The 27,453-nt window shown below is 42.8% G+C and overlaps 1 protein-coding gene across 1 annotated transcript in view; it reads right to left on the bottom strand.

The window, feature by feature from the left end:
- The window catches only part of LOC108898296 (partitioning defective 3 homolog), a 310,889-nt gene that overhangs the window by 82,319 nt on the left and 201,117 nt on the right, over positions 1 to 27,453 (bottom strand). Inside the window, exons 17-20 of the mRNA XM_018698248.2 lie at positions 23,793 to 23,941; positions 21,127 to 21,165; positions 15,758 to 15,991; positions 12,442 to 12,676 (exon numbers count right to left, since the gene is read on the bottom strand). Of these exons, the coding sequence (XP_018553764.1) occupies positions 12,442 to 12,676; positions 15,758 to 15,991; positions 21,127 to 21,165; positions 23,793 to 23,941 (657 nt within the window). The remainder of the gene's footprint in view (positions 1 to 12,441; positions 12,677 to 15,757; positions 15,992 to 21,126; positions 21,166 to 23,792; positions 23,942 to 27,453) is intronic.

Genomic DNA, 27,453 nt, shown 5'->3' with positions numbered 1-27,453 from the left:
CCCCCAAAACTGTATTTGTTGCTGTCAGAAAAGTAAATAAATAACTATGCCTCCAGCCACTGCATTTCATTGTGATAATCCATAAAGCACCATAAAAACACTTTTTTTCCTCAGAAAAGAATCAAGAGACATTTTTATCATCTTATTGATGGCAGAAAGTACACAGCGGAAAGTTAAGACTGGCACCCACACAAACACACGTTGCTCTTTTTCTATCTCCTCCTGTTCTTGTCCATGTCCGATGCAAAGGCCGTACCAGTATGAAGAAGTGCATGATTTCTACACAGTGCTGCACCGAGGGCAAAACCCTGACAGTGGCATGTAATTTTAATAGTGCCTTATTAGGAAGGTGAGGCTGTCGGATTTGTCTGTCCTCCTCGCTAGCTAAGTGTTTGTTGCAGCTGTGGTGAGTAAACATTTTCTACCTCGGGTGAGACTCACAGATGCCTTGAGAAAAAATCCAATAAGACAGTCAGAAAAAGAAAAAGGGAGAGAGAGTTTTTTCACTTCCTTATGAATGACACTGTGACCCAGCGATCGTTAACAGGCATTAAAGGGGCATTCGTTATTGTCGAGTGGCCTCTGCGTGATGTTGCAAACTCTGGTTTCCAGGGACACCAACCCCAGAGAGGTATGGGCGGATGTTCTTGCGCCATTCCTCCATCTTCAAGCCACCGCTAGCCGATTATCTCCTTCCCTGCGGAACTCATTATCTGCAACCTGTAATGTCAGTCAGCGCTTTCCCTGCTCAGCCAGACCTCTTTCAAACTAGAATCTAGAATTTGACGCATCCCCAGAAGCATTTTCCTTAAGAGTTTAAAGAGAAAGACAGCAACCTGAGATTCACTGGTGAATGTGTAAGATAAGGTAACACCTCAGATTCACAGCATCTTTGGGGTCATGATATAGGATGTGCCTTCAAATAACACAACTCTTTATGCAGTTGCACATTCCCTTGCCTTTTACAGGGACTCTGCCTCTTACAGGTCACAGCGAGATGTGACATCTCTGGGCTTTCACTTCATTGGACAAGGTCTTGCACACACTGAACCAATCAATTTTCTCCTGAGGAGAGGGATGGGGGGGTGGGGGGTGGGGGGGTTGTTGATTGGTTGCTGCTCTGGAGGGAAGCCATCCCTAATTCTTCCACCAATGGTGTGAAAACAGTAGGGAGAGGTACAGAAGGAGGGAGGATAGGAGTCGAAATGGTTCATGCCGGGTGGGAAAGCGGCGTGTCCTGCACTGTGGAGGCATGACATGCATTTATTCATGACATCAGACCGAGCCCCAGTAGGGGAACAGCGCCACAGGCGAGATGGAGGAGAAATGATTCTCACCCAAAACTTCCACGATTCTTAGGTCTCTCAGATGAGCAAAGAGGACACTGTCATGAAGGAAAATACTCGGTTTCAGTGGTCTTTCACCATACCAAAACAATGAAAAAGAAAAGCAGTTTGCAGGTATATGAATTGTAAGCCATTTCAGATCATTGTATTTAAATGGCAGTCCTTTTTTTCACCCAATATCACTGTCCCCACCTGTTTACCATAAAGAGGTTATTGTATGGAAATGAAAATTTTCTGGCTGAAATACAGATGCATAGAAATTGATGCTATACCGCCCTTTCAGAAAATTGTTTTCATCCTCAGATTTATCTTTGTTCCTGCTGTGTCAGTCAGTATTTTCAGTTATTTCTGTTACTCGGTCTTCTTCCATCTGTTTTTCCTCTCTTCACACTTCTCTTTCAGAATTTATCTTTCTGCCTTGCACTGTTTTTCAGGCATGTATGTGTGTCCAATCACCCGATTAACAACTGCATTCCACCACTTGTCTAGTTGTTAGTAGACACAGATAGCCAAAGACAAACTGAGTCTTTTTTACCAAACCACCAACACCCCAGAGGAGGAGGAGAAGAGAAAGAAAAAGGGTTTGGACTAAAATAAATATATGCATGTGAAGAATGGTCAGTCACAGAAAGCTGCAGGGCTATTTTTGGGTGGTATCCCATCCTACAGATATTTAATTGTACTTCCACTGTGTTTGTTTGTGCTGTTATATTGAATGTATGTGTGTGGTGTGTGTGTGTGTGTGTGTGTGTGTGTGTGTGTGAGTATGTGTGGAGGAGGGTATGGTAGATTTTCAAAATTCCAGTAACAGAGTTAATCCGCTCTTATTGAGAAATGTTCTTTCTAGCCACAGAGACCAGACAGAATATAGACACACACAGAGCTGCAGCAACATCCGCAATGCTGGAATTACATCAGAGTGAATGGTTGAATATCTCTGCCTTTATACTAATGACTATCAGTATCAAAGTAAGTGTTGAACTGAATAAGAGAGAGAGAGAGAGAGAGAGAGTGTGTGTGTGTGTGTGTGTGTGTGTGTGTGTGTGTGAGTGGTGTCAGCAGTAGAGGGACAGGGTGTGGGGGTGAATGTAAGTTTATAAGTCTATAAAGGTCCATCTACATCTAAAAGTTTTTACATGTGAGCTTGAGTGTTTCCAAGCTGGAAAAAACATTCATTACTCTGTGTGCCAATTATTCAGATTTAAGCAATAACAGGTACACATAAGCATCTGTGTGTGTGTGTGTGTGTGTGTGTGTGCGTTTTATCTACGTGTGTGCCTATATCAAGGGACAGCTTGGCTCGTCCATATTTCAAACAGCCTGTGCAATACAAAGGACGAGGCCCAGCCCAACATGATTGCCTTTAATGTTTCACATAAATCACTGAGTTGTGTGTGTATGTGTGTGTGTGTGTGTGTGAGGAGGGGAGGGGTGTTTTTGCACACACTCAGAGGAACGTTTCAAATCCCTGACACCACTGATTAAAGCCTCTCATTACAACACAAATAAACAGTCCAAACGCATTCATACATCCATTTGTTAAAGTGTATGAGTGCAGTGAGTAGGGAGTTTCTGAAGGACAATTTACATAGAAACACTTCAGCAGCTCAGAGGGACGTTCAGGTGTTGGGGTAAGCTTTTGTGTGTGTGTGTGTGTGTGTGTGTGTGTGTGTGCATTCCAATCATGCAAAGTAATGTTGTGTTGCTTGAGTTCCTGACATTTGTTCCACACATAAGTAATCTGCTCACGTTCTTTCTTTAACTTTATACACAGACAAACACAAAGTTGCCAAATGCCTTGGCTAGCCACAGCCCATGCATAAGCAAACACGCACATTGGTTCTCTCATGGCCATGTATGTATACACACACTCACATTTGGTTAAAGCCTAACCAGCTTGGTCCCCACACATACACACACAGGGGAGCAGCAATGTTGTCTGGGGGGAGTGGGGAAGCGACAGCGCTGTGGTTTCTCAGTGGAAGAGCTACAGTAGGTGGCTCAGGCTGTGACCTAGATACAGTATGGCACACTGCATTCCTAATGGGCCATTTTGATCACTGCCGCTCTCTGTATCCTCAGCTAGGCTCCTGCCGCACGCCTCAAATACAAAGATCTCAGCATTCAGCAGACACAGCAGCCAAAGTCTGTTCAGCTCTTTTAATGATGGTGGCCGCAAATGTGGATGTGAAAGTACCACAGCTGCAAAAAAGGCAACCTGAAATTTAGAATGGCTGAACAAAATACCACAGGTGTGCAAAAACTCAATTCTCAGAGACTTTATTGTCATGACACAAGATTACCTCATAAATTAATTTCTTGTATTTTCTACTTTGATTATCCTTGCCTCTTGCAATTGTCTCCCAACTAATTTACATGCTGATGAGTCTGGAGACAGATGTGTTTGCGACACTCAAATGCCTGATTTCCAAGATGCTCACCTAAAGGACAGGCGAGGGGAGAAGGGAGGCAGATTTTCTGTCTCATAAACGTCAGACTTTGAAATACAAGCATGGACATACACCGGCCCAAACGTTGTATTTGAGCCCATCGGAGAAAGAAGACAGCGGAATCGCTGATCCGTGATATACATCCCTCCCAGTGTTCAGGGAGAGAGACGGGAGAGGTCTTTCTGTCAATGCCACAATGAATCTCCAGGGCAGCTAAGAAGGAGGGGGGAAGAGGGAAATGGGTGGATATATGGAAAAAAAAGAGGGAGGGAGTGACAGTAATTGTGAGAAAAGTGAGGATGAGAGAGCAGGAATCCCACGGAATCTCAGGGATAGTGACTGTTTATCACAAGCAGGGCTAGATAAATAACCCTGTACACTCCTCCTCTGTCTACTGGCCTTGTACAGTTGGATGGAAATGCTGGTTCTCCACAGCAGAATAAATCAAAAAATTATGAGAATAGGACGATAAGTATGTCAAATTAAACATGCTGCATGAAGCAGTTTTCAAGTCAAGAAATCATTTATAAAACTGTAGTATAATTACTGTAAACAAATAAGACTGCAAGATCAATGAGGGGATTTTGTGGCCTCTACTCACATACAGTACATATTACACTTTAGATTGTGTAAACTGAGTGAAATATCTGCTCCACTGATTTATAGCACAAAGAGAAGTTGCTTTACAGCACAGGAAGAACATGGGGTTTGGGGGAGATTGAACCAATATGGTAAAGGAAGAGTGAAATTGTTAGGCCATTTCTCTATGATCGGAAGCAAAGAAGAAGTCAGGTGACGCAATAGATAGAATGACAAAGTCCAGCTTAGTAGGTTTGGATGAACAGAAAACTGAACTTTCACACAGGAGACCATAGACAAAAGTTATTGATATGCAAATAAAAGAGCCTCAACCAGACATCATACAGCAAGAAATATCAACTGTTCAGTCCCCCTCTCTCCTTCAGCCTTACATTTACCCCCTCCCTAACTCACAAACTAGGCATGGGGTGGGGGTACATCTTGGTATGGCAGGGAGAGAGCCCAATTAAGAATCCTTCACGACAAACATAGAGAGGAACAAAATCCTGATCCAGCCATGAAAAGAATCTCCATTTCTGTGACACGCTCACCAAAGACAGGAAAAAAAAGATCAGAGAAGGAGAGAGAGAGGTGGAAAACTAGGAAGAAAAAATAGACAATTTCACTTTACATGCTGAACACATGTCGGAGATGCTGACAGAACAAGAGGAATACGGTTCCTGGCTTTAATTGGTTGCCTTTGATGGAAATCAGAAGTGTAATTCAACATCGATTGATATTACCTTTGTAATTCAAAAGCAATTTTCCTAGCTTTTTTTCCCTTGCCTTCACTGTGATTGTCTCTCTCCCACTGCCTATCTTCTCACTCACATGTTAGGAGTGTGCACGCATCAGCAGGTGGGAACTCAGTGGATGGGAAAGGTCATTTCAGCCAAAGGCCTCTATTTCATTACATGCTAAGCCTGGTAGATGGATGAGCAGACTAGCAATGAGTCCTACTGTAGCAGGCAGCACACTTCATTTGCATAGCACATAGGGGGAAATAAATAGGTTCTCCCATGTGCATATCTCACCTCTGTCTCTGTAATATCAAGCATGCTTTGCATTTCTAAGTCAGCTTACACTTTACTTTCTTCCATTGCTCAGACCAAAACATACATTTGATATGGTTTATTAGAGGGTGCATTAGTGATTCATTTGTACTATTTAGAAAAACAAAATGGGATTGTGCCATTTCTCAGATCCTTGTACGTGCTCTTAATGTTTTCTCATTATTTTCACATCCACCTGTCCTCTGAGAGTTGACTCGCATTGGAACAGCCTTTCTCTGATTGATCAAAGCGATCTGGGCCAGAGTGAAAAAATAACATCAAAGTGGATTCAAAGTGCCTCAAAGTGTGAAAAACAAATAACAGAGAGGGATGAAGTTAAGAAACATGGGGCGGTTTCTGCTTGGTTGATAAAAGGAGAGAAGATGGAAAGAGGGGGAAAAGTAGGAAAAGTAAAGAAAAGGGAGAATACATAGTCATCACAAAAGTGTTGAAGACAGAGAGAAGAGAAGAGAAGAGAAGAGAAGAGAAGCATCTTGGGTTTCCATTGGTGGGTCTGGGTGTGATTCCACTGGGGTTGGATCATTAGTAGTCATAGGCCTGGTAGAGTATGGAGGGGTGCACTGCTACACTTAATTTGAGCTCTTTAATAACGCACTTTATGAATTCAGTCATGTTTGCAGCCCTCTGCCTGAGACACAGCGTGAGAGACATCGGTGGATCTCATTTCAGGCCAACAAGATTTCAGATTCAATTAATTCCATCGTGCAACACCACCTCCTCACTCACACACACACACACACACACACACACACCAGCCTCCCCTCTTCTCTCCATGCTTCAAGGTCTATCTCGGAGCACTGCATGATCATTCTAAACCTAATTACTCCAGGGCTGTCTGATGGAAGCCCAGTGCTGCCCAATCACATTTGCATCGAGTGGCCAAAAGCAGAGGAAGTACGACTGGACAGCCAGACCCCCCCATGCTTGAAACAGCTATCTCTCATTCTTGGTGGTTAAAGTCGCAAAGCAGCCTCTCCTCCCGCTCCAATCCTATCACTCAGCCTCTCCCCATGTCTAAATGCTTCACCCTGCAAGAAACTGACAGTGACATCTAATTTTTTGACACCAGACACAAAGCTGTACTTAGTTTAACCTGGCGTACAGAAGTTGTTGTTTGTTGTTTTACTCTTTTCATCTCCCATCACTGCATGCTGTGACAGTGGCCCTAATCTTCTCAGTGGGGGACAGTTGTTTTGCCCCCTTCTGGGGCTCAATGGTACATGATAGATAGATGATATTGAGTAGCAATCCTGACATATACTCACACATATTGGATATTGCATATTTGCTGAATCGCAGTAGCCCTATGTAAAAGTAGTGCAGTTCAGTGCAGGTGCGGATGAGAAGTAAACATATGTACTGAAGTAACTGCAGTAGTACAGGTAGACACACAGTCAGGTGTTGGTGGGATGGGTGCGGACACATCCATGAGTGTTGAGCATATAGAGAAATGGGCTCAACACACAGCCCTGTGGGGTGCTGGTGCTGGAGTATTTGGGTGGAAGAGAGGTGGAGCCAGGGCGAACTGTCTTGATGTGCTGCAGGACTGGCCTCTCAAAGCACTGATGACAGTCTTTTTGGTATTGGGATGATTGTGGCAGACTTAAGGAAAGTGTGAAGAACTTGGAGAGCTGGTCTGCACATTCCTTCAGCAGCATCAGGGCCAGCAGCTTTCCTCAGGTTCAGTGCACTGAGCACACGTCACACATCATGCTCTTGCACAGTGAGGATTTGGCTGTTGGAGGAGGTGTCGTGCCTGTCTCCACTGCTTTCACCTCATGGCAAGCAAAGAAGCAGTTCCTCTGCCAGTGTCACCCCTGACAGTCGTGCAGTTGCTGGTCTTATGGTTGGTGATGCCCTGCCACACCCACTGTGGGTTGTTGTTGGTGAAGTGATCCTCAGGAGATTGGCAGGAGAGTAATGGGATGTCACATTCTGAGGACATTTCTGTGCTCTTTTGTTTTTCCTGAGATGTTGAAAAAGCTGACCCTCTCTCTGTATAGTGTCCTCAGTGACATGATATTTCTTTTAGCTGTGCAGCCATTTGAAGGTGATATTGAGGTATGACTTTGCACTTGGCAAAGCTGCCAAAAGCTGCCAAAGTTCAGTGCTGAGTTCCCTCTGAAATATTCATCTGTGACACTTTATTTTTGCCTGTTCCACAGGGAGGTCAAAGGGTCAGAAGCACAAAAGAGCCCCTAGACCTGACAGGAAGTCACTCTGTTGCTCACAGGCAGTTAATCCTTGCCCGCATAGAGACTAGAAAAGCAATCAGTGACCACCCTGCTGAGCTGATGTCAATTTTTGCGTCACCATCCATAGTACATAATTTTTTTTTACACTTTTTTAATGCTAATTCTCTTTTGCTGCATTACTCATATTCCTCTCATCACCCCAGCTGTCAGTCATTCTCACGTACAGGCTCCAGCTTGATGCTGTGCCCTGTGCTTGCCTTTACTACCTCAGCACAGACATTATGATGAGTGAGGCAGAGCAAAAGAAGAACAATTATCATTTTCTCTCAGATTACATTCAGCAGATGTCAGAGCCCACATGTGGAGGCGGCTAATTGCTGTCTCCAAATCAACTGTGGTACAGTGCTACAGGCATATGTTAGTGTTTGTGGGTGATAGTGGAAGGTGGAAGGGACGAGGGGTGTATTATAAAGAGAGTGTGTATGTTGATCCATCAGGCGTGCTCTCGTCTGCGTGTGTGTATAAAAAGCCAGGCTAATGTGTGTGTCATGTCGGCGTACTAATGATCAAACCAGCTTACCCGCCATCAGCTGTTCACACCCACACGAGCAGAAAGAATCACATGGTATGAAGACACAGAGCGGCACAGGAACACGCTAACTACCTACTCTCATGCAAGACATAGTCATGCTTTCATGGTGTGGTATCCATATTCTAGGCATACCCATGCATGGATGCAAACACACACATACACTCATGCCAACCCCCCTGCACTCCAGTGCTCCCAGCGTGCTTCCACATTACCCAAGAATAATAAAGACTGAAAGATAGAAAGCATCCCTACACTCCATCTTTCACTGCTTTCCTTTAGAGTCCACACCCCCTCCCTCCTGAATCTTTCCATGTAGCCTTGAGTGGGGCTGCATCCACAGGGAGGAGCAGGCAGACGCGGTCCCAGGGGTGATGTAGGATGGAGGGAGGGGGTGCAAGGCTGTCGCACCGAGCTCTAGTGTCGGTTGATGACTCGGCGTGAGGCATGCCACTTATCAGATTGGTGGGGAGGGTGGGAGTTGGGGGTGGGGCTAAGAGTGTGTGTGTGTGTGTGTGGGTGAGGAACACTGAGGAGCAAGGGTGAGATGCCAGAGCCTATTAACACATGCTTTTCATCTATACACATGCATGCAAACATGCAAATTTACATGCTCCTTGAAACTGCTCAAGCTAACACACACATAAAAATGTACAAAAAAAAAAAAATCACCAGAGATCCTCAATCCTCCCTCCAGGCAGACAGTAGCACGATGCCGTGACTGCCGCTGTGAAAAGCTCCCTTCTTTTCTCCTTCCCCCTCTCCCTCTCCCTTTCCCTTTCATCCTCCTTTCCCACTCTCCCTTGGTGCCCCAGTTCACTCCAGTGCACACGGCCCCTCTCTCCTTCTCACCCAATCCACCCTCCACCTTCCATTTTTGCAGCCTTCACACTACTGTTTCTCCTTCATGCTACTGTTTGCTTTTTCTGCAGTATAATGCATTTTCCTCACTCTTGTCAAAAACACATTTATACGCATAAAAATGATTTCGATATAGAAATGTGAATGTACAAACACACACAGTACAACAACATTCTGAAGATGGATATGCAGACACACTGCAAAAATGCTAAATTTAATGAGCCTAATTAACTCATTAAAATATTCATTTTAACTCTGTTTTAACAATTGAATACCCGGCCCTATAATATATGACCCAGAATGGGTATTTTTTTTATGCGCTTACACACAACATGGTCACATAAACACATCAAGAGATGGGAGATGGGTCTTTGATGGAGGAGGTCAGTCAGTCACAGAGCAGATAAACAACACCTCATTAGGCATGTTGAAGGGAGTCTCGCAGGCCGAGGCTGAGACATCATTGTCTGCTAACATGCTAACAGAGCCCTGGGCAAAGCTTCCAACATCTAAACAGAACTGATAGAATCAGAGAGTAATGATCATGTTATCCACTAGAAAGGAGATGAATAATCACTTACAGTGGTTTCGGGGATAATGCACTGCCCTGCACTCCCCTCTATACCACTGAATGCAGACATGGACACAGTAATGCATGCATGCAGCAGACATCCTTGAAATAACAGTGATGTCAACCTGCCTAGGGCAAATTTTTTTATCCTATGTATGCATGCACATTGCTATCCATTCATAAGATTATAAGTTATCCATTACTGGATGGTACAGGACTGTATACCAGGCAGTCTGCCATCCTATAGGCAGTACAGTATGAATCCAGAGAGGCAGGGATGTCAGGGTTGTGCACTGCAGTTTCTTTGCTTTGGGCTTTAGGCAGTCAATTTTCTTTCCATCACGCACTTGCACTTGCACACTTTTAGTCATTCTTGCACTCACAGTATTTATCTCAGTCTCTCCCTCTATCCTCCCTCACTCTCCCTATATTAGGCCATCCTCCTTCCCCTGGCTCTGATGTTAATGCACTCCCAATCAGGCTGTCCATTAAGCAGACGTGCACTACACGTTCATCAGGCCGTCCAAAGGCCTGCATGCAAATGAGCTCAAATTGCAATGCACTGCAAACTCCTTGAAATCTCCTTTGAGGGAGAACGTGAGTGTAAGACATGCATGTGTGAGAAATGCAGGAAAAAGTGAGTGCCTGTCCATTTTATGCAAATGAAAACCACAGAGACAAGCATTACAAAGGATTAACCCAATCAGGATGTCTTTTTGATGTTTTGATGCAATGGTGAGAGACTCACGTGTGAAACTTGTCTAATGTAAATTCTGTCCATGATTCGTAAGCCTGAGAGTGTTCACTTACTGTCAGCCAAACCCTTTGTCATGCACAGTAAAACTTTTCCACTCCAATATCACTGTCAAAACTTTTGCTAGAATCACTAAAAGTGAGACACACAACAGATCTTTCACTTTCTTTCCCTCACCTCCCTTTTGACCGCTAGGCATTTCACATCACTCCACTTTGCTCTTTACAAAAAAATGTTTGTTATTGTACCCAGTGGGACGCATTCATTCTCACCTCAGTTCCTTGCCATCTCTAACTTTCTAAACCTGTTAGGTGGATTGTGAGAGAACAGGGAGAGAATAGAAAAGGACAGTGTAGACCTGTGGGTGTGAGAGCTGTCACAGTTTTAAGTAGAAAATTGTTTGAGGTATCAACAAGGAGTAGGAGTAGCAGAAAGAAGGAAAGACAAAGCTTGAGAGTCGGAGAGACATGCTGCTTTAAGAGGCTGCCTCTTTGCATTCAGGAGGCACAGGGCCTGGTGTTAAATGCATGGGGCAGGGGCGAGTGTCAGCGAGGCCTGCCACGTGCCAACTCTTAAGTGGCGGTGGCACTCAAAGATAATGAAGAACGATGATGAGGCCGAGGAGGGCATGCCGAGGGCCCACGTGCACAACTAAAATCACCCTGCAGCCACCTATTGGGCTGAACACAGAGCCACTCAAAAAGGTTTGCCAACGGCACTGATTGCATGTCACAGAGTGTCAAACCTGTGGTTCAAATTTCCTCTTTTATTTACTAATTCAGCACATTTGTCTGTGTGCACTCCTGCGAACATGTGTGCGTCTCCACATATGTGCTCATGCCTGGTGTGCAACAGAATGTCAGCCTGTATGAGTCATTATGCATTTACACCACAGGATGCAAAGACAGTTTGAGTAAAAAAAAAAAAAAAAAAAACCCACAAGAGTGAAAATAATGGAAGATAAGCAAGCTCCCTGCATTCCTCAATCGTGACCTCAAAACACACTTGTCGTCTTTATTGTTCATTACCGAGCCGTGCGCTGCGATACGCTAACTAATCCCATTAAACTAATCCACATGAAAACAACTTACGGCACGATAACGGCCTGCACTGCCTCCACCATTAATTTATGCCATATTCAAATGTGCACGGAATTAAAATAATGTGACTCCCCCACTAATTTTCCTTGTGGCAGTGATACTGAATGGATACCCGCAGGATGTTTATTTTCATCTTGAGTCTCTTCGCATGTTTTTCCTACTATTGTCTACGTACACAGTGTATGGCCCAAAGCAACATAAGTTTTTTTTTTACTGTAAGGTAAATTTGTCCATTTGTGCTCAGTGGTAGTTGTATTATATCCCAGGCTGGAAGACTGAGTTAACAACCATAAAATCTGCCAGTTGAAGTGTCTGGTTTGAATTTGCCTCCAACTTCCTTGGGCTGATGAGGTGATAACACAAAGACCTACAGCAAGTCACTAAATGAAATAACTGATAGTTGATGAATATTATGGGCTGCTACCTTTAAAATTTTGCAATGGCATAAGACAGCTGCTGAGAATACCAATCACAGGCAACAGTTCCAGCCTGCAGTGGATTTTATCATCTCTAAAGCTCTTTTATCCCCAGAACCAAATCACAGCTCCCACATTAGCACCCGTATGGGTCCTGAACATTGTCTGCTGTTTAACAAATGCTGAGCGTGTTTGGATAGGAGGGGTGCGCACATGGGTTTATGAATAAAACATGTTGCCCTTATTAAAAATAATCTGCCTCAAAAGTGCCAGAGGCCCCTGAGGTCGATAACCACCCCCCCTCCATCCACTCCCTCCATCTCACAGGGTTCAAGGAGAGGGGTCCCTGATTAGCACTGGCAACATCCAGAGAATGCATTCAAATTCTGTATGATCCAGTGGTGAACGTGTTGAGTGGAATTAAATAAAGCAGATAGCAATTGGCGCTTGGGGCTACACAGGGGGGACTTGTTTAGGAATTTAGGCTGAGCTCCATCTCGTTCTTACCTGAACATCTCGCCCAGGCCCTTCAGCATGCCTTTCTTGGCTTTGATCTTGTCCTTGTCTTTCTCCTCTTTATCCCTTTCAGGTTTCTTCTTTTCCTTCCCTCCAACCTTGTCCCAGTCTTTCCGTCTGTCATCTTTGGAGAGGTTGCCGTTCAGCCCTGAGCCCACAATAAGGTCACCACTGGTGGACATCGACTCACGACCTGATCGGGAACTTCCTTCAGTATCCTCGTCCACTGGAGTGAAGAGAAAAGGGGATAGAGAGGGTATTAAATATAGATATTGATGAGGAAAGAGAATAGCATACACAAACATAGAGAGAGAGAAATAAAAACCAAAATAAGTCAATAGCAGACAAAAACTTTAACTTCCACTTGACTCCCCATAGATCACAGAAGCTGCATTTGAAATCAGCACACACTTTTTTTAATCAGCTACAAAGAATCACTTCTTTCCTCGTGTAACATCAGATGAACCATTAAAAGAAAAGCTGTGTCCCACAAGGTACAGCGGCTTTGAACAAAACAAACTGAATTCATCCGTCTCATTAGAGCAGAATATATTTACACTGTACACCCTTTGAGAATAGTATTCGGTTGAACATATTTTCACTTAGCAGAAAGCCTCAAGTTATTTCAAGTGTGTACATTTCACACAGCTCACAAGAAAGCCATCTTTTTCCCCTTTCTGTTGCATTTCATATAAAAGTGATATGACCAAATAGTGGAAGTCATAATGATCGTCATATGAATCTGGTTCTTAATTTACGTCTGAACTCATTTCAGCCCAGACATCAAATTGAAACCAAACTCCTTAGGAGATGTAGGGTTGATTAAACCCAAAGTTTCCATCACATCTAATCAGAACTGATGTGCAAAATGTAATTAATCTGTCAGTAATTATACATTTAAATAATCTTGAAAAAGGCTCCCGGGGATCTTAATTGCAAATGTGGTATGCTCCACAATTGGCGTAGCTCCTGTCTATGCTATATCTGTTACTCCGAGGCATGAGGTAGATGTCCTTCAGATTACAACTTATTACAATCTTTCGTGTTGCTGTCCAAGTTCTGCCTTTGATGGAGGAGAGAAAAGCGCTTATCGCAAGGAAAGAAGAGGGAGGGGAGACCATGATGGATTTTCAGCATGCGGGATGAGACAGACTATGGGAGGGAGGAGCTGCTGGATTCACATTTCAAGGATGAACAGTGGGGTTTGTTTTCTCTTGTGATCTGTGGAGCTATCAGCTATTTCTTTCTGCTGCCATCTCGGAGGGAATTACTGAAATGGAATCTCAACATGAGGGACTGTATTGTAGGAACAGAGAGCAACCTGGCAGCTTAAACCTGCTCAATTATGCAGTTCATTGCCACATGTTGCCCCTCCCTTCCTTTTCTCCGCCTCCACAAATTTTGGGAGCAGGTTCTGGATGAATATCAGTTTTATCACTCAATCTGCTGCCTGCTTATCATCCACTTAAAAGCAACAGCAGCAAATAGCAGCTGTGAGCTGTATCTTGCTATTTAAATGAGTGCTAATGTTGCTATATGTCTGTATGACTATTTGCATGTTTATACATTTATTTGTGACTACGCTCTTTACATGTGGTCCTACAAAGGCCTCATAGTGAGTTCAAAGGAAGGGCAAACAAAAGAGAACACTTCATTTTTACAATTCAATGTAATTTCTTTCACCTTCCATTTAATTTGGCTCTTTCAAATAAAGCACAACAGAAAAAGGAGTGACTTCCTATCTCAAAAACAGTCAAAAGCCTTTATCACCGGACATCAAAAGTGAGAGAAAAAATCCACAGCAGTTTAATGGAACTGAAAAGAAAACGACCTGGCTTGTAATCTCAAATGATGGCAGGAGCATTGATGAAAGTGTCAGGGGACTGAAAGATAATTTGAAGAGACAGACAACCACAGGAAACATTTTGTCACTTTAGTGAAACACTACCATTAAACTTCCCTGCTTTAATAATCAAGGACATTTAAGCTGGCCTGTCAGTGAAGGCTGTGACAGACAAGTAAAATAAAAAAAAGTAAAGAAGGGATTTCTGTCCCATACTGCAGATTTTCCATTTTCTTTTTTATTTCCTCACACGATGCAACACAAAGTAGCACAAGGGGAAGTGTATTTTGCCCAGCAGGATATCTTTGGGGACACATTTTCTTTAGGTGATGCCACATTCTTATTTTATGTAAATAAAAGTCTGGGAGCAGAGGAAGGCAGAGGCTTATCTGTCAACTTTGACTATTAACCTCAGTGACGAGCACAGACTGGCTGCTTTTATCTAAATTGAAAAACAGAGTTATTTGAATATCATGAGGGAGAATGCAATATACCGCAGCAGGGGAAATCGGTTGCTTTCCCCATTTTTCTTTGCCGAGATAAGACTGTATTTAGTGGCATGCCGACAGAGCTTATGAGAACAAAGCGTTTCAGGCAAATAATTCCTTCTTTCTCAAATGTCCCCCAGCTCTTTTAATGGAATCCTTTAATGGTGAATGGAAATTTATATCTGGTGATTACTCTTGTGGTGCTGCAGTGTTATTACCTGTCGCGAAACATAAGACGGCTGTCTCTCTATATCAAATGCATGTCTTTTTGTCATCAAACACCAAGTAGGAATGGATATATCCTCTCAAACAGAAGGTGGCATGCCTTTCTTCTTCTTCTCTTCTCGTCTTCATAGTTTAGGATAAAGTAAGGTAATTTTGGTTTCAGTCCCAGTCAGGTACACAGGAAAACAAATGTGAGGAAATCTGGCCATGTTGTTAAGGTGGTATGTGCCAAAACTAACTGGCACAGACTGAAGCAAAGACATTTATTTCATTTATAATCAGAGTAAATGAAATTACACATACATCTTATGTGTAAAATGGATACAATAGGACCCTGACGTGTGTGGGCAAACAGCACACATTTTTCCTTGCATGCACTATGTTGAAAAACATGGCATTGCACTTAAGTAAGCAAGCTCCAGGGAAAACATGTTGCCACATTCTCTAACAATTCCACTAAACATGAACTATGTGAATGTGTAACCTAGATGCTAATTGCAGATGTGCTTTGTGACATACACACATCTCTGCAGCAAGTGGGGATCCCTAACCTAGTTTACCTTGGGGGTGAATCCTGCCATTCTGAACAGGCTCTGGGGAATCATTATTGAGTTGACCTATATTACACTGACTGAATTTCTTTGTAATGATCTATTAATATCTTCCATTGTGCATTATATAGTGGCACACTTTTGGGCACGTTATCCTGGATCGCTACTCTGAATAAATAATCTTGTCTCTAAACACTCACATGTCTCCATGCTGTTCTCTTCTTCTGCCGTTGTGACACCAGTTTTCTCATATGATTTGTCAATTGCAGCTCGGAAGCTCTCATTGCAGCCGCGGCCCCTGACGATCCGTGAGCGTGGCCTGTTAACATTAATCTCGCTGTTCAGCGTTGCCTCAGCAACAGCCGTCTGGAGACTTTCCAGGGAGCTGGACTTTTTCAGGCCCAGCGAGGGTCCGACCTCTTGTTCTGCAGAGCCTATGGAGAGAGGAAATAGTGTCACTGAGGCCAGCAGACTAATGGTGTGTGACTCTAACTCCCCTACAATGGCAACCTAAAGCCTATCACCACAGAGCTCATTGCATGTCGATGAATCATTTACGTTTTGCTAGTTTTGTATGGGATGATGTTATGTGCCGTACTTGGCAGGCAAAGAGAAAGTGTGAGTCTGGCAATTAAAATGAAAAACAAATGATGCCATTGCCTGGCCAATGAAGTGTGTGAAATGAGAACAGAGTATTACATCTTCACCGAGACATTTTCCAGTTGAGAATTATAATGCAACCTTTGTTCTTGTGTCTGGAGAGTTAAATCATATGGCTGAAACATAACACATATAAATGAAATATCAAAGACAGCAATGTACCACAGCACCAGAGTTATACTAGAATATTATAAATTCCCAAAATGTTCAGAAAGACTGTAAACCTAAAACTATTCCCACAGGTGGTCCACACTCTGCTTTCTCTGTCTCTAACAGAGAGGAAGGAGAAAAAGGGCAAGGCATGTAGACTAAACAAATCTAAGTCCATTCATTTCCAACACCATTCGCTTGTATTCACTAGCTCATCTTAGCACAAACAACATCTTACAGCTGTAATCTTTGGCTCTCTTTCTAAGGCCTTCAGTGTGTAGACAATTGTATATAATACTACAACATGAAGGCAGCACCATTGAAAAAAAAAAAAAAAGCCACCAGAACAGGCCACCTGCAGAGCAAAAGTACTTGTCATTATATGTACTACATGTAGCAACACAAAGCACACCATAGCATGAGCATGACAATATGGTGTATGGACAGAATGTCAAGAATAGTAGCATACACTATTTCACAAAAGAATGCTGCACAGTATATAACCATCATGCAAAGTTAATATAATACAAATGCAGGATGACTGAAATGAAACATTTTTGTAAAGTAGCTAATTAGAGTAGCTCATAGGGTACATCATACTTCTATGAAGAATTACATCCTTAACAGGACATAGGTAGTGCTGACACATAAGCTGGTAGGCCAACTGTGGAGAAAGTAAAGTGAATGTTCGACAGTCAACCTCCTCAACACTGGAGCCAGGCCCTGGACAGCTGTAATTATTTTTCCAATGCTTGCCAGGGGTTTGTTTAGGGTATGTCAGTGGAGCGCGACTCAGGTATTGGTATTTCATTTTGTCAGGGAGCGTCCGTCAGTTCCCCGGAGCGCTTACCTTACCTTCCAGTTGGTAAACAAACAGCCTGGTTGATTTTCTGTCCCCTTTATTCTACCTCGACTCAGCATGCTGCGCAGTGCTGTCAAACATAACAAGATGGATTTCTGAATATGTGCAAGTGAAGCCTTGTTAGATGTAAACTTCTGTAGAGGAAACTATCAGTAACAATGGATAAACTGTTGATTCAATTACTTTAGCAGCCTCACTGGCTCTCAGAGGATGTAGCACATGTCGAAGGAGTCTGAACAGAGCAGCATTGTGTCTTTACGACTCCCTGCAGACCATATAGACCCTCCACATGTAGTGAATGTGTTCTGCTGTTTCCTCTCTGGCTTCATGTGGTGTAAATAAATGTCTCCTACAGCTCTTCCTGTTGGTTTTCAATAGCAAATGTTACGATAAGGTCTTGTCTCTACCCCCACTGAAAAGAACACACACATGCAAACACTGGTTGTATATGTTTGTATGTGTGGAGACTCCTCATGACATACACATACACACTTCTGTCACCTACAATCAACAGGATCATTGACATGTTTAAAGCAGCCTAAATGAGGCATGACCCACTGCTGCTAGGTGATCACAGTGGATCTTTAGATGGACGGTTGTGTGCCCAAACACAGATTAGGCAAAAAAAATAAACCCCCATCACTGAAAGAAAACAATTTGGGGCCATGGTATGGAGTAGGCTCTCTGTACATATGTTTCAGTGCATGAGGGATTGAAACAGGAAGAGAGGATATAGTATAGTCGAATAGTCGAATACACAAAGATCACAAGCAGGGTATGAATGAGTTAAGAGCTTAAGAAAAAAAGACGGTATACTGGCAGCACTGTGCAGAAATGCATAGATGTTGCTACTGTTATCATAATTTTACCAATGGCAGCTTGTCTCTTTTGTTGGCTGAATGCCTTTGCTATTTTCTTCTTGATCCCTTAACCAAGCAAACCTGCAGCAGCTCACTGGTGATTAGCCAGCCAGTTCAAACATTCATCTAGACAGTTTCTTGCAGAGGACAAATGTAGGAAAGAGCAGTGCTGACTGATTTTTTGAAATTTATTTCAGGTGTGCAATTTTAAAAGAACTGAAAATTTTCTTGCCACTTTTAGGATCTTTCAGGTCACAGGGGCATCTGTCTTTTCGCTGCGTTTGCTACTAATGCACCCTTACTGAGAGTGTGAGTGCTTCTCTATCATCCATGGCGGCTATAGATCTGGTGTCAAAGATGTCAGATAGGCTAAAAGGTCAGCTGTTAGTCAGCAGTGTTGGGTTTCCAGACTGGTTAACGTACGTATGTATTTAACACACCATTTCCCCTTCCTTTTCGTCAATGTTAATAAAAATGTCCAATCCCAAGAGAACCTGGACTCAATACTGAAAGTACCATTCAAAATAAATGAACACCAATCCTATAATGCTGCACCCCATTTAGTGGGAAGAGCACATGTGCTTGCCTTCAGGCTGCATTGGACAGTAAAATGAAACTTTACTGTGTGCTACAAATGTCTGAGGGGTCAAAAGCTCTCCGGTTGCAGGAACAGAGGATTCATTTTACTGCTTAGTTCCTCAGAAGAGGGGGGTCATTTCTGATTACTAAGACAAATTTTAATGCCAGGGAGGCATAAAAAGCCTTACAAGACCAAGAAAATGCAAGTAAAAATCATGTAATTCATTTGTTCAGGAGGAGTAATCTCATCATTGCAAAGGACAAGAGAGGACAGTCTAAAGAAAAAATACACTATAATGAAACAGGCGCAGATACAGCACAGCAGGAAAATGCTGCAATTTTTCATACTTTGTAGATAAAACTCAATAAACCCAGTACAAGTCATGTAAATTTGGGTTTTTTGAAGCTTATGCATAAAGCCTGCCAACAGCGGACACACAGAAGCCAGGGTGCATGTTTGACACAATGGGATTGCAAGTTAGAGCCGCACAGGATGCAACAGTTCAAGGGAACACAAATGACATCTGCTGTACTCAGAAACAGGGAATTATCCTGCCACTCGGTATTCCGCACCATGATCCCCTTCGCCATTGTTTCTAGTCATCGTGGTGAATGACTGAGAGGAGCAGAGAGACAAAGAGAATGGGAGAGCGGAGCAAAGAGAGAGAGTTTGCCCATAGACCTCGTCTGCTTCGAACCTGCCTTTGTTTTCATCAGAAGCAGTCCTGGCTCTCCTGGGAGAGTTTGACGGACAGCTCTCTGTATGCCAGTCTATTATGCGATTCCTATCACACAACAGAAGCCTCAGTGCTCTGCTCCTCATCTCCCTCTTATTCAGAGGGATGAAAATACATATTCCCCCACTGCATACAGACATGAGTTTGTCTCTCCCCACACGTCTGGAGGAGAAATGAAAATCATCATAATGAAATACAAAAAAAGAGAGACAATCAAACCAAATACAGGGAAAGTGCACCTGGAATTTTGTCATGGCTAAAGACAAAAATGGCCAACATACTGTGTTCCTAAGCCAGATTAAGGGCAAGGACAGTTAATTGGAGAGGATCCGTTGCCATTAAACAGTTACAGGGGAGGTATGGCAAACTCCATGAATAAATCAGCAGCAGTTATTACAGGGACAGGAGCCCATAGTATAATTAGAGAAGCTAAAACTATGCTCCCCAGCCATTATTCACCACAGGCCCTTGCATGTAAAGATCTGTGTACAGACAGGGGCTCCATTACACATAATTTATTCAGAGAGTCAGGGCTTTAAGCAGGGCGGTAAAAGGGTAATTATGTTAAAAATAGCCTCCAAGATGGTCGAGTGAAGGCCATGTCCAGGAACCCTGGTGGAAGTGAGGCATCCCTGGGTCGGCAGGGCTCCTATGTCTCTGCCAGTTGTGGATCATTAGCCCGACAGAGGACGTCCTCCGTACGCTGAACATGTGTCACAAAGGAATAATCATTACCCAGACCTGTGGCTGATATCTCAATCAAGGATTGTGATTGTGGTTGGTGGCTGTATGCTTTTATCAACTCAATATTTTTTTTTCTATACTTAGTAACATATACACCGAGACAGACAACTCTCATGCCAAGCCTGGGACCCCACTGGAACTGAAACTCACAATTAGGGTGAGCTTGAAGTGCCTGCCACTCATTAACACTGGCCTATCAGTGACTAGCCTCCACCTGTCTAAAGAATTAAGTTAACGCTTTCCCTGCCTCTTGCAATACGTTTACAAGTCCTTGAGATATGCACAACATTGTTATATGTTATATGTCACAAATGCGTAATATAGGCACATGACATATAGGCATATGATTTTCTTTTTCAAATATCCCTGTGCACAGGAAGTAATGTTAGTTCCAAATTAGTGCTCTCAGAAATCACTCAAAAATATCCCCTCATGACCCAGTCATCAGCTCATTCTGTGTTAATTTAATGGAGTGAATGCATTCTAACATGCTGTGAACAGAGCTCAAAACAGCCTAACTATGATGGATCAATTGCAGTGAGCTGAAGAGGCCAACTGGCAATAAATGTCTCTCTATTGCAAATGCCACTCCATCGCCAGGCTTTCTCCAGCCCTCCACACCTCCTGGAGTAATGAGTGTTTTCTTCAATCATTTGCACTGCAGAACGAGCACAATGGCACAGGTTCCCACATTAGTTGCCAAGTATCTATTCAACGCCATGCAACTTCCTCTCAGCAATATGAAAACCCTCTTTTGATCATGCTGCAATTACCTCAAACAACACTCTCCTCCATATGCATCCAAAGGTGCCAAGATCACACAGCCAGTAATGGTTGGTTATGGGCTGGTTATGGAGAGAGTGTGGGGCTGATTTTCCAGTCTCTATTATTGACCCATGGACCTGGCTAAACAATCATAATGGTCCATTGTAATAATGGTGAGAGTACATTGAACTGGTCCTGACATGGTTGCTTACCTCCATTGGTTCTTGTGCTGCAGTTAATCTCATCTGCTACTGTTAAAGAGCATAAACAGGTGTGAGTGGTTAGTGCCTTCTGTACCATGTTATTGAGCACATGCAAAGCAGAGACAGAATCAGAAAGCGCAGGCAGATACTGAAAAGTTTGAGAGTAGTGATCTAAGTGGAGCTGATATTACACCCCATGCAAGAGCCTGTCAATCATGAGGCTTACAAGGCAAAGTGGCTGGAATGTGCAAACGTATTACTGTCAGCCGTGGCACCTCACGTCTCTTTCTTCCCTTTTCCTCCCTCACTCAGTTTTGTTCCCAATCTAAATGGGATTGAACAGCAGGATGTCTGACCAGTTTAGCATATTTCAACAATGATGGGCTTCAAAGTCACAAAATCCATCTGCTGATGTGATTTGGGAGTACCTGGAACACGATTAAAAGGAGGGACAAAAATACCTAGTGACAAGATAAAATGAGTCTGTAGGGGACTGCATTGTTGAGCATGTTAACAACTTAGTCAGGTTAGATATGAAAGATTTTATTAATGTGTTAATAGAAAGCAGATAGGTATGTTCCTATTTCACATAACTTCTGAAGACAAACTTGTGCCAAAGACAAGGCTTAAGGCTAGACATTGGCAATATGTTCATTGGTTCATTTAATTTTTGACTCTATTATACATTACCCATAGGCCATTTTTCATTGTGTGGCTGTAATGTAATAATTTCATTAAAATAATTGCCATACTATAGCAGTGTGTGCCTCTGAGATAACCAGAACTTATGTGACATTAGACATGTAGCAAATCACAATATGTAGCTTTCATTTTGAACACAGGCTGTAGAGCTCGTGGTTCATGTATTGACTGAAAAATTTCTCCTCTGGGAACTCATGTCAGTTAGTAGAGTTATTATGAGAGGAACAAGTTAGTTATTTCCCTGCACCATCTGAACACTGTGATATTCTCACTGATGGATTATCATTTTGTATTGGCAGGGATTTCTGTCAGCAGGATATTACACAAACTCAATTGGGCCCTTCAAGTAGTGAAAGGGAATGTGATTTTGAATTACATCCAATAAGACACACTGATCCTGAGAACTAAGAAATAATAAGAGCAACAATAGAGTTGTAAACTATCAATAACACTGGTTATGCCAAGAGCAAGGGTTCGTCTTATGAACAGATGAACAGGTCTCCTTTGTAAAAAAACAAACACTGACATATTCTAGAACTAATCAAATTCATGAATAAATGCTGACGCCACTTTGGCTCAATTAAGAAGCTTTTTGCGATTAAACTTGATGATAAAATGTGCATTTGTGATAATGAGAACACCATCAAGGAAAGATCTCAGCTTCCTGTCCATTCTACTCACTTCCTGTCCTCAGTAATATCCAATTATATTTCAACATTAAGAACATAATGGAAACAGTTTTTCTGCTTGACTAATTTCTCAGTGAAATCTATCCCATGACCAACTATCATCTTTCTCCAAAGCAGCACTTCCTGCTAAAAGTTTGTTTTGTCTGGGTTCACTTTGTAGAAAAGTTTTGATGGCGGAGAAAGGCTTATACAGCTAATACAGAGAAGGTGGACCCCACAGAGCTGAGTGCAGTGGCCCGGACCCACACCAGTCTGGTGGAGAGTCAGAAGTTTCTACAGGTCTCTGGGCTCCTTGTGGAGGAGAGTTAGTTGTTATCTGTTATGATTAGCCAGTGATCCGAGAGAGGGCAGCGTCTGCTTCAGCCTCAGTGGGAGAGGCTCTGAACTCACTCCATCTTCTTCCCTAGATACAGGCTGTGTGTTTGAGTGTGTGCTTGCACTTGTGTGTGTGTATGCCTGTGTCTCATTGGCCTTTTCCCATCACTTAACGGTCACTTATGAGGCCATTGTGCTCTTGTTTCTTCTGTTTTGCCCATGCTCCACTGGACACAAGGCCATGGGACATGGAGGACAGGTGGTGGCTGGACTTCTGACAAGTGCTTGCCATACTTGTGCCTACACACACTTTTCCTGTGCAGTAAGGGATTACTACCAACATTTCAACTGCATTTACTTCAGGCTTTTCTTCCAGATAAAATCACTCAGATAATTTGGCTAAACTGTTTCCTTGTTTACAACCTGTCTGTTTTTCTGACTGTTTCTCGCCTGACTGGGCTTTGTTTTAGTAATGTTGCTGTATTACCAGACCTCAGCAAATTAATTCTGTTAAAACAATGTTACTGTAACAAAAAAAGATGGCCAAAACTATGAAATTAAGACCAAAGTCAAATTAAACCTTTATTTTTGGGATATTTTCCAATTCTCTTTCTTGATGAGAGTTATATGAGAAAAAAGACTCTCTTGTTACACTAAATATAAAGCAACCAACTAGCTTAGTGTAGCATTAATACTGGAAATTGGAAAACAGCTAGCCTGCAAGGTAACAAAATCTGCCAAACTATTTCTTGGCCAGAACTAGTTACCAGGCAACTAGTAGAGACTATGGGAAGTCTGATACATAAGCCCCCAAAAAACAGTCAGTAAGTAGTGAGAAAGTGTATAGAAATATTCGCTTAAATGTTGAACTTCCCCACCTCTCAGCCATGTCAGCTGGGATAGGGCCCTTAACGGATAAGCCGTATAGATAACGGATGGATGGATATATATCTTTAGCATCGCATTTACCTAGATCCATGCTCTTAGACTTGCGGGTCTTGATGATCTCCAGTTGAGCAGCGCTGTCATACTGTTTGGTTCGTTTTTCTGACATACTCTGCCGACCAAAACCCTCCCTCTGGAATGCACCATCAGGGTCTGCATCTGGACTGAGCGAGCTGCAGTTCATAATGAAGAAAAGAGGGAAGGGGGGAAAAAAATTAGTGTAACGCTTCAGAGAGTTACAGCCAATGTGCAGTTATTCCAAAAGCATACCTTAGAATCCAATGATTATCTAATTAAAGAATATATTTTGTAATCATCTACATCAAGTTGCAGTTATATTGCTAGGAGCCATCCTACTAATAAGACTGGGAGATAAAATCTATCTATTAATTTTCATACACCCCTGAATCTCAGCACAAAACACACACACTGTCAGTTTTAATCCTTCTTTTCAATGACTATTCTAATCAAGGACACCTCCACCTCTGCTGGGTGAGTTTAGGACATGCAGCAATTGGTAAGAGGAGGCCTGGCTAAGATGTGTGATATCCCAGTGAGGTGAAGGTGCTCTGGGGTCATGGCCACTCAATAACCCCCCTCCTCCAATATGTCTGGAGCAGTGGCAGGGTCTGGCCCACCATAGTGCACTCCCTTTGAGCTCCTCTATCTCTGTCTGGATCTTAATTGAAAATTGGAGGGGGGTGGGGAAAGGAGATTGGGAGAGGGGGACAGTGGTATTTGCATGCAGAGGAGTGCATTTCCAATTAAGGTGAGAACATCTTGCCATTTGAGGGGAGACAGAAGGGAGGAGATGCAGTGCTGATGGACTCATGCATTAGCTATATAATATACATTATTATAGGACACTGTCATTTTTGCTTTTGTGATGTTGATGATCGCGCGTTATGATCAGTAAAGGGTCTTTGTATTTTTACCTGTATTTTTACATCCTGCATTTGACCTAAGCTAGATAATGTGAGCATGTGTTTAAATGTGGAATAGGAATTTTAAATCAACGTATCCTATTAAAAGAGATGCTCCTTGAAGCCCACTTCAGTATTTTAATATCACTTAACAGCAACTGCAGACCTGCTAGCACTTGTTTGCATGTAAACAATTCTTATTTGGGTTGTCAACCCCATTTAACACAAGAGCTGCTTCATGTGTCACTGAGGGGCCGGCGTCAACACGTCACTTTGCTGTCGACTATACCTGACAATCCCAACTAAGATCAGACTGCCTCGCAGGACCAACTCTAGCTGACACAGGAAGAGAGGGAGGAGGAGCAGGAAGAGAGGAATGACAGCACAGATGTATTATTCATTTATTCATCAGCCCTCACTTCTCTCCTCTCCCATCATTCCAAGCCCACAAAAACCAGCCTGTCCTCTATTTTTTCTGTTTCCGCAAATGTCATCTGTCAGAGCGTGACTGAGATGGTGCAGGTGAAAAAGGACATATTTTCAGCTTGAATTTTTATTTTGTTCACTCTTGCCAATATTGTGTTTCTGGGGAAATTGCACACATATAGAACATAGACAAAGTGAGAGGCCAGCAGGTGAGATCATGCACAACCCTGTCACACAGGTACAGTTAGCGAGTGTGTGAGAGCAATTACGGAGACAAGCAGTTGAGACGAATCAGAACCCAGCTTGTCTGGGCAAAAATGGTGAGAAATTTGTGGGCAGTAAGAGTGAAGTTCAGAGGGACAGCCCAGCAGTGGTGCAAATTCACTCAGTAGGACATCAGATCTGTTGGTTTAAGCTGCTGCCCATTTTAACACTGCCTCTGCTTTACTTTGGTTCACACAGAGGAATGACTAAATGCCCAGGTTGGGATCCACGGTAACCTGAAGAGAAGCAGCCAACTGTGTTGTTGTCAGTATCCCTCCGAGCCGGGGGTACCTGCTGTCTGAACTTGCACCTAAGGTCTAAGTAACCATGGCTATTTAAAGAGGTGGCAGTAACCCTCTACACCAGTGCTTCCTGCCATTTTAACTTGTCCCTTTCCAGAGAAGACATTCCTATATGTGAACATTTGTCACAGGTTGCATACATCTTTGACATCTTTACATATTCCACTATTCACTATTTACTTTTGTCAAATTTAAAAGAAAATTTAAAGCAATTTAAAAGTAACACAATGGAAGCCAACCATGAAATAAGTGTGCTGCTTACTATATGGAATGCATTGTAAGGCTAGTATTAATCTTCTAGTCTACTTAAAGCTGGCACACAAAGATTCACAGCTTGTACAGTCCATTAATAGAAATACAGCACTCAATTACAGATCTCATATTCACTCTCTACTGGCTATTAATTTTCCCATAGCAATGCCTGTTGTAATGAGATAGTGGTTTGGTAGCCTCTTTGCTTTGATCCAGATGCTTCCTCTCAAACACTATCTTCTACCAGATAGAGAAGCCAGCTGAAAGAACCTTGACTGGTTGAGCCTATGAAGGTGAGACCCATTTTGAACTTCAGATGACCACTGAATTGCTCACTTTGGTCACAAACTCAATGAAAAATGTATTCGACAGATGGGAATAAGAAATAGTTTGACTACGTGACCGCCTCCCAGACAAGTTAGATAATCTGCAGAGTGGCACAATTTCTTCCTCAGACCATCCATCTCATCCACGCCTCTGGCCTATTTTTAATAGTGGGCCCAAACCATTTGGATAATACATTCTCTCATCTCTCCTTCTTTAAACAGTGTTTAAAAGCAATTTCCACCATTCTGAGCAGATGCTTTCCTCCACGTTCAAAGTCCTCCCATCATCTAAAATTAACTAGCACTGAGGATTGCTCACAGGCAAATCCACAGCTTTAACTTGCATTTTCCATCAACTTGTTCCTGTCTCCATCTCCCTCGCAGGAAGTTAAATGTGTCAAACAGCACATCGGCCTTGTTGCTAAGTGGTGTGTGCTAAAAGCCCTCTGTGCTCACAATTACTGTGGTGACGTGTGTCTTTTTTTTTACTTCCTTTTTCTCTTTTTCCCAACTCCCAATGCTTCTTACCCTCATTTAAAAACGATCCCATAGAGGTAAGTCTCAAAGCGTTCTACTTCTTAGAAAAGTGCAGCTCAGTTTGATCGACTAGCAGGGGGTTTTGTGCATTAGTTTCAACGCCTCAGAGAGGGGGCAAGAGGTGTAGAGCAATGCTCGGTAAGGTGCTTCTGAAATGGTCCTTCTGAGGTTTGGAGAGGGGCAATTCAACTGACCGCATGAATGCATAGCTGGGCCAGGGAGCTTGGAGCTGCCTTCAATCATTGCATAAAACCCTGCAGGAGAAGTTGGTGCAGAGGTCTATACTGCTGCAAATGCACCATTGGACACGAGACAGTTGAAATATTTTATGTTTCAGAAGAAAAAAGGTGAACTGAGAGTTTTTCTTTCACCCCTGTAAAATTTTGAGAAACATGAGATTATTGTAAAAATGATGTCTCAGATTACCACCTTCATTTCAATTGCTTAATTGCACCCATAAAAGATCTGACTTGAGCCTGGACATAAAAATTGTAAAATAAAATTCCTTAGCATAAATTTCCTTAGTACCACACCTGTGATTTGCTGTAATTTCCTTTTAACTGTGATGAAGTTTCAGAGAGGGACACAGAGGGAGAGACCAATGCAGATCTCTTTGTCCCCTAATTCATTCCCTGCCTGGTGTATGTTGAGTTCT

Source organism: Lates calcarifer, linkage group LG24 (assembly GCF_001640805.2).
Source record: "Lates calcarifer isolate ASB-BC8 linkage group LG24, TLL_Latcal_v3, whole genome shotgun sequence".
NCBI lineage: Eukaryota > Metazoa > Chordata > Actinopteri > Centropomidae > Lates > Lates calcarifer.
The sequence above is the reverse complement of the archived record's forward strand: the minus strand, read 5'-3'. Positions and strand labels throughout refer to the sequence as shown.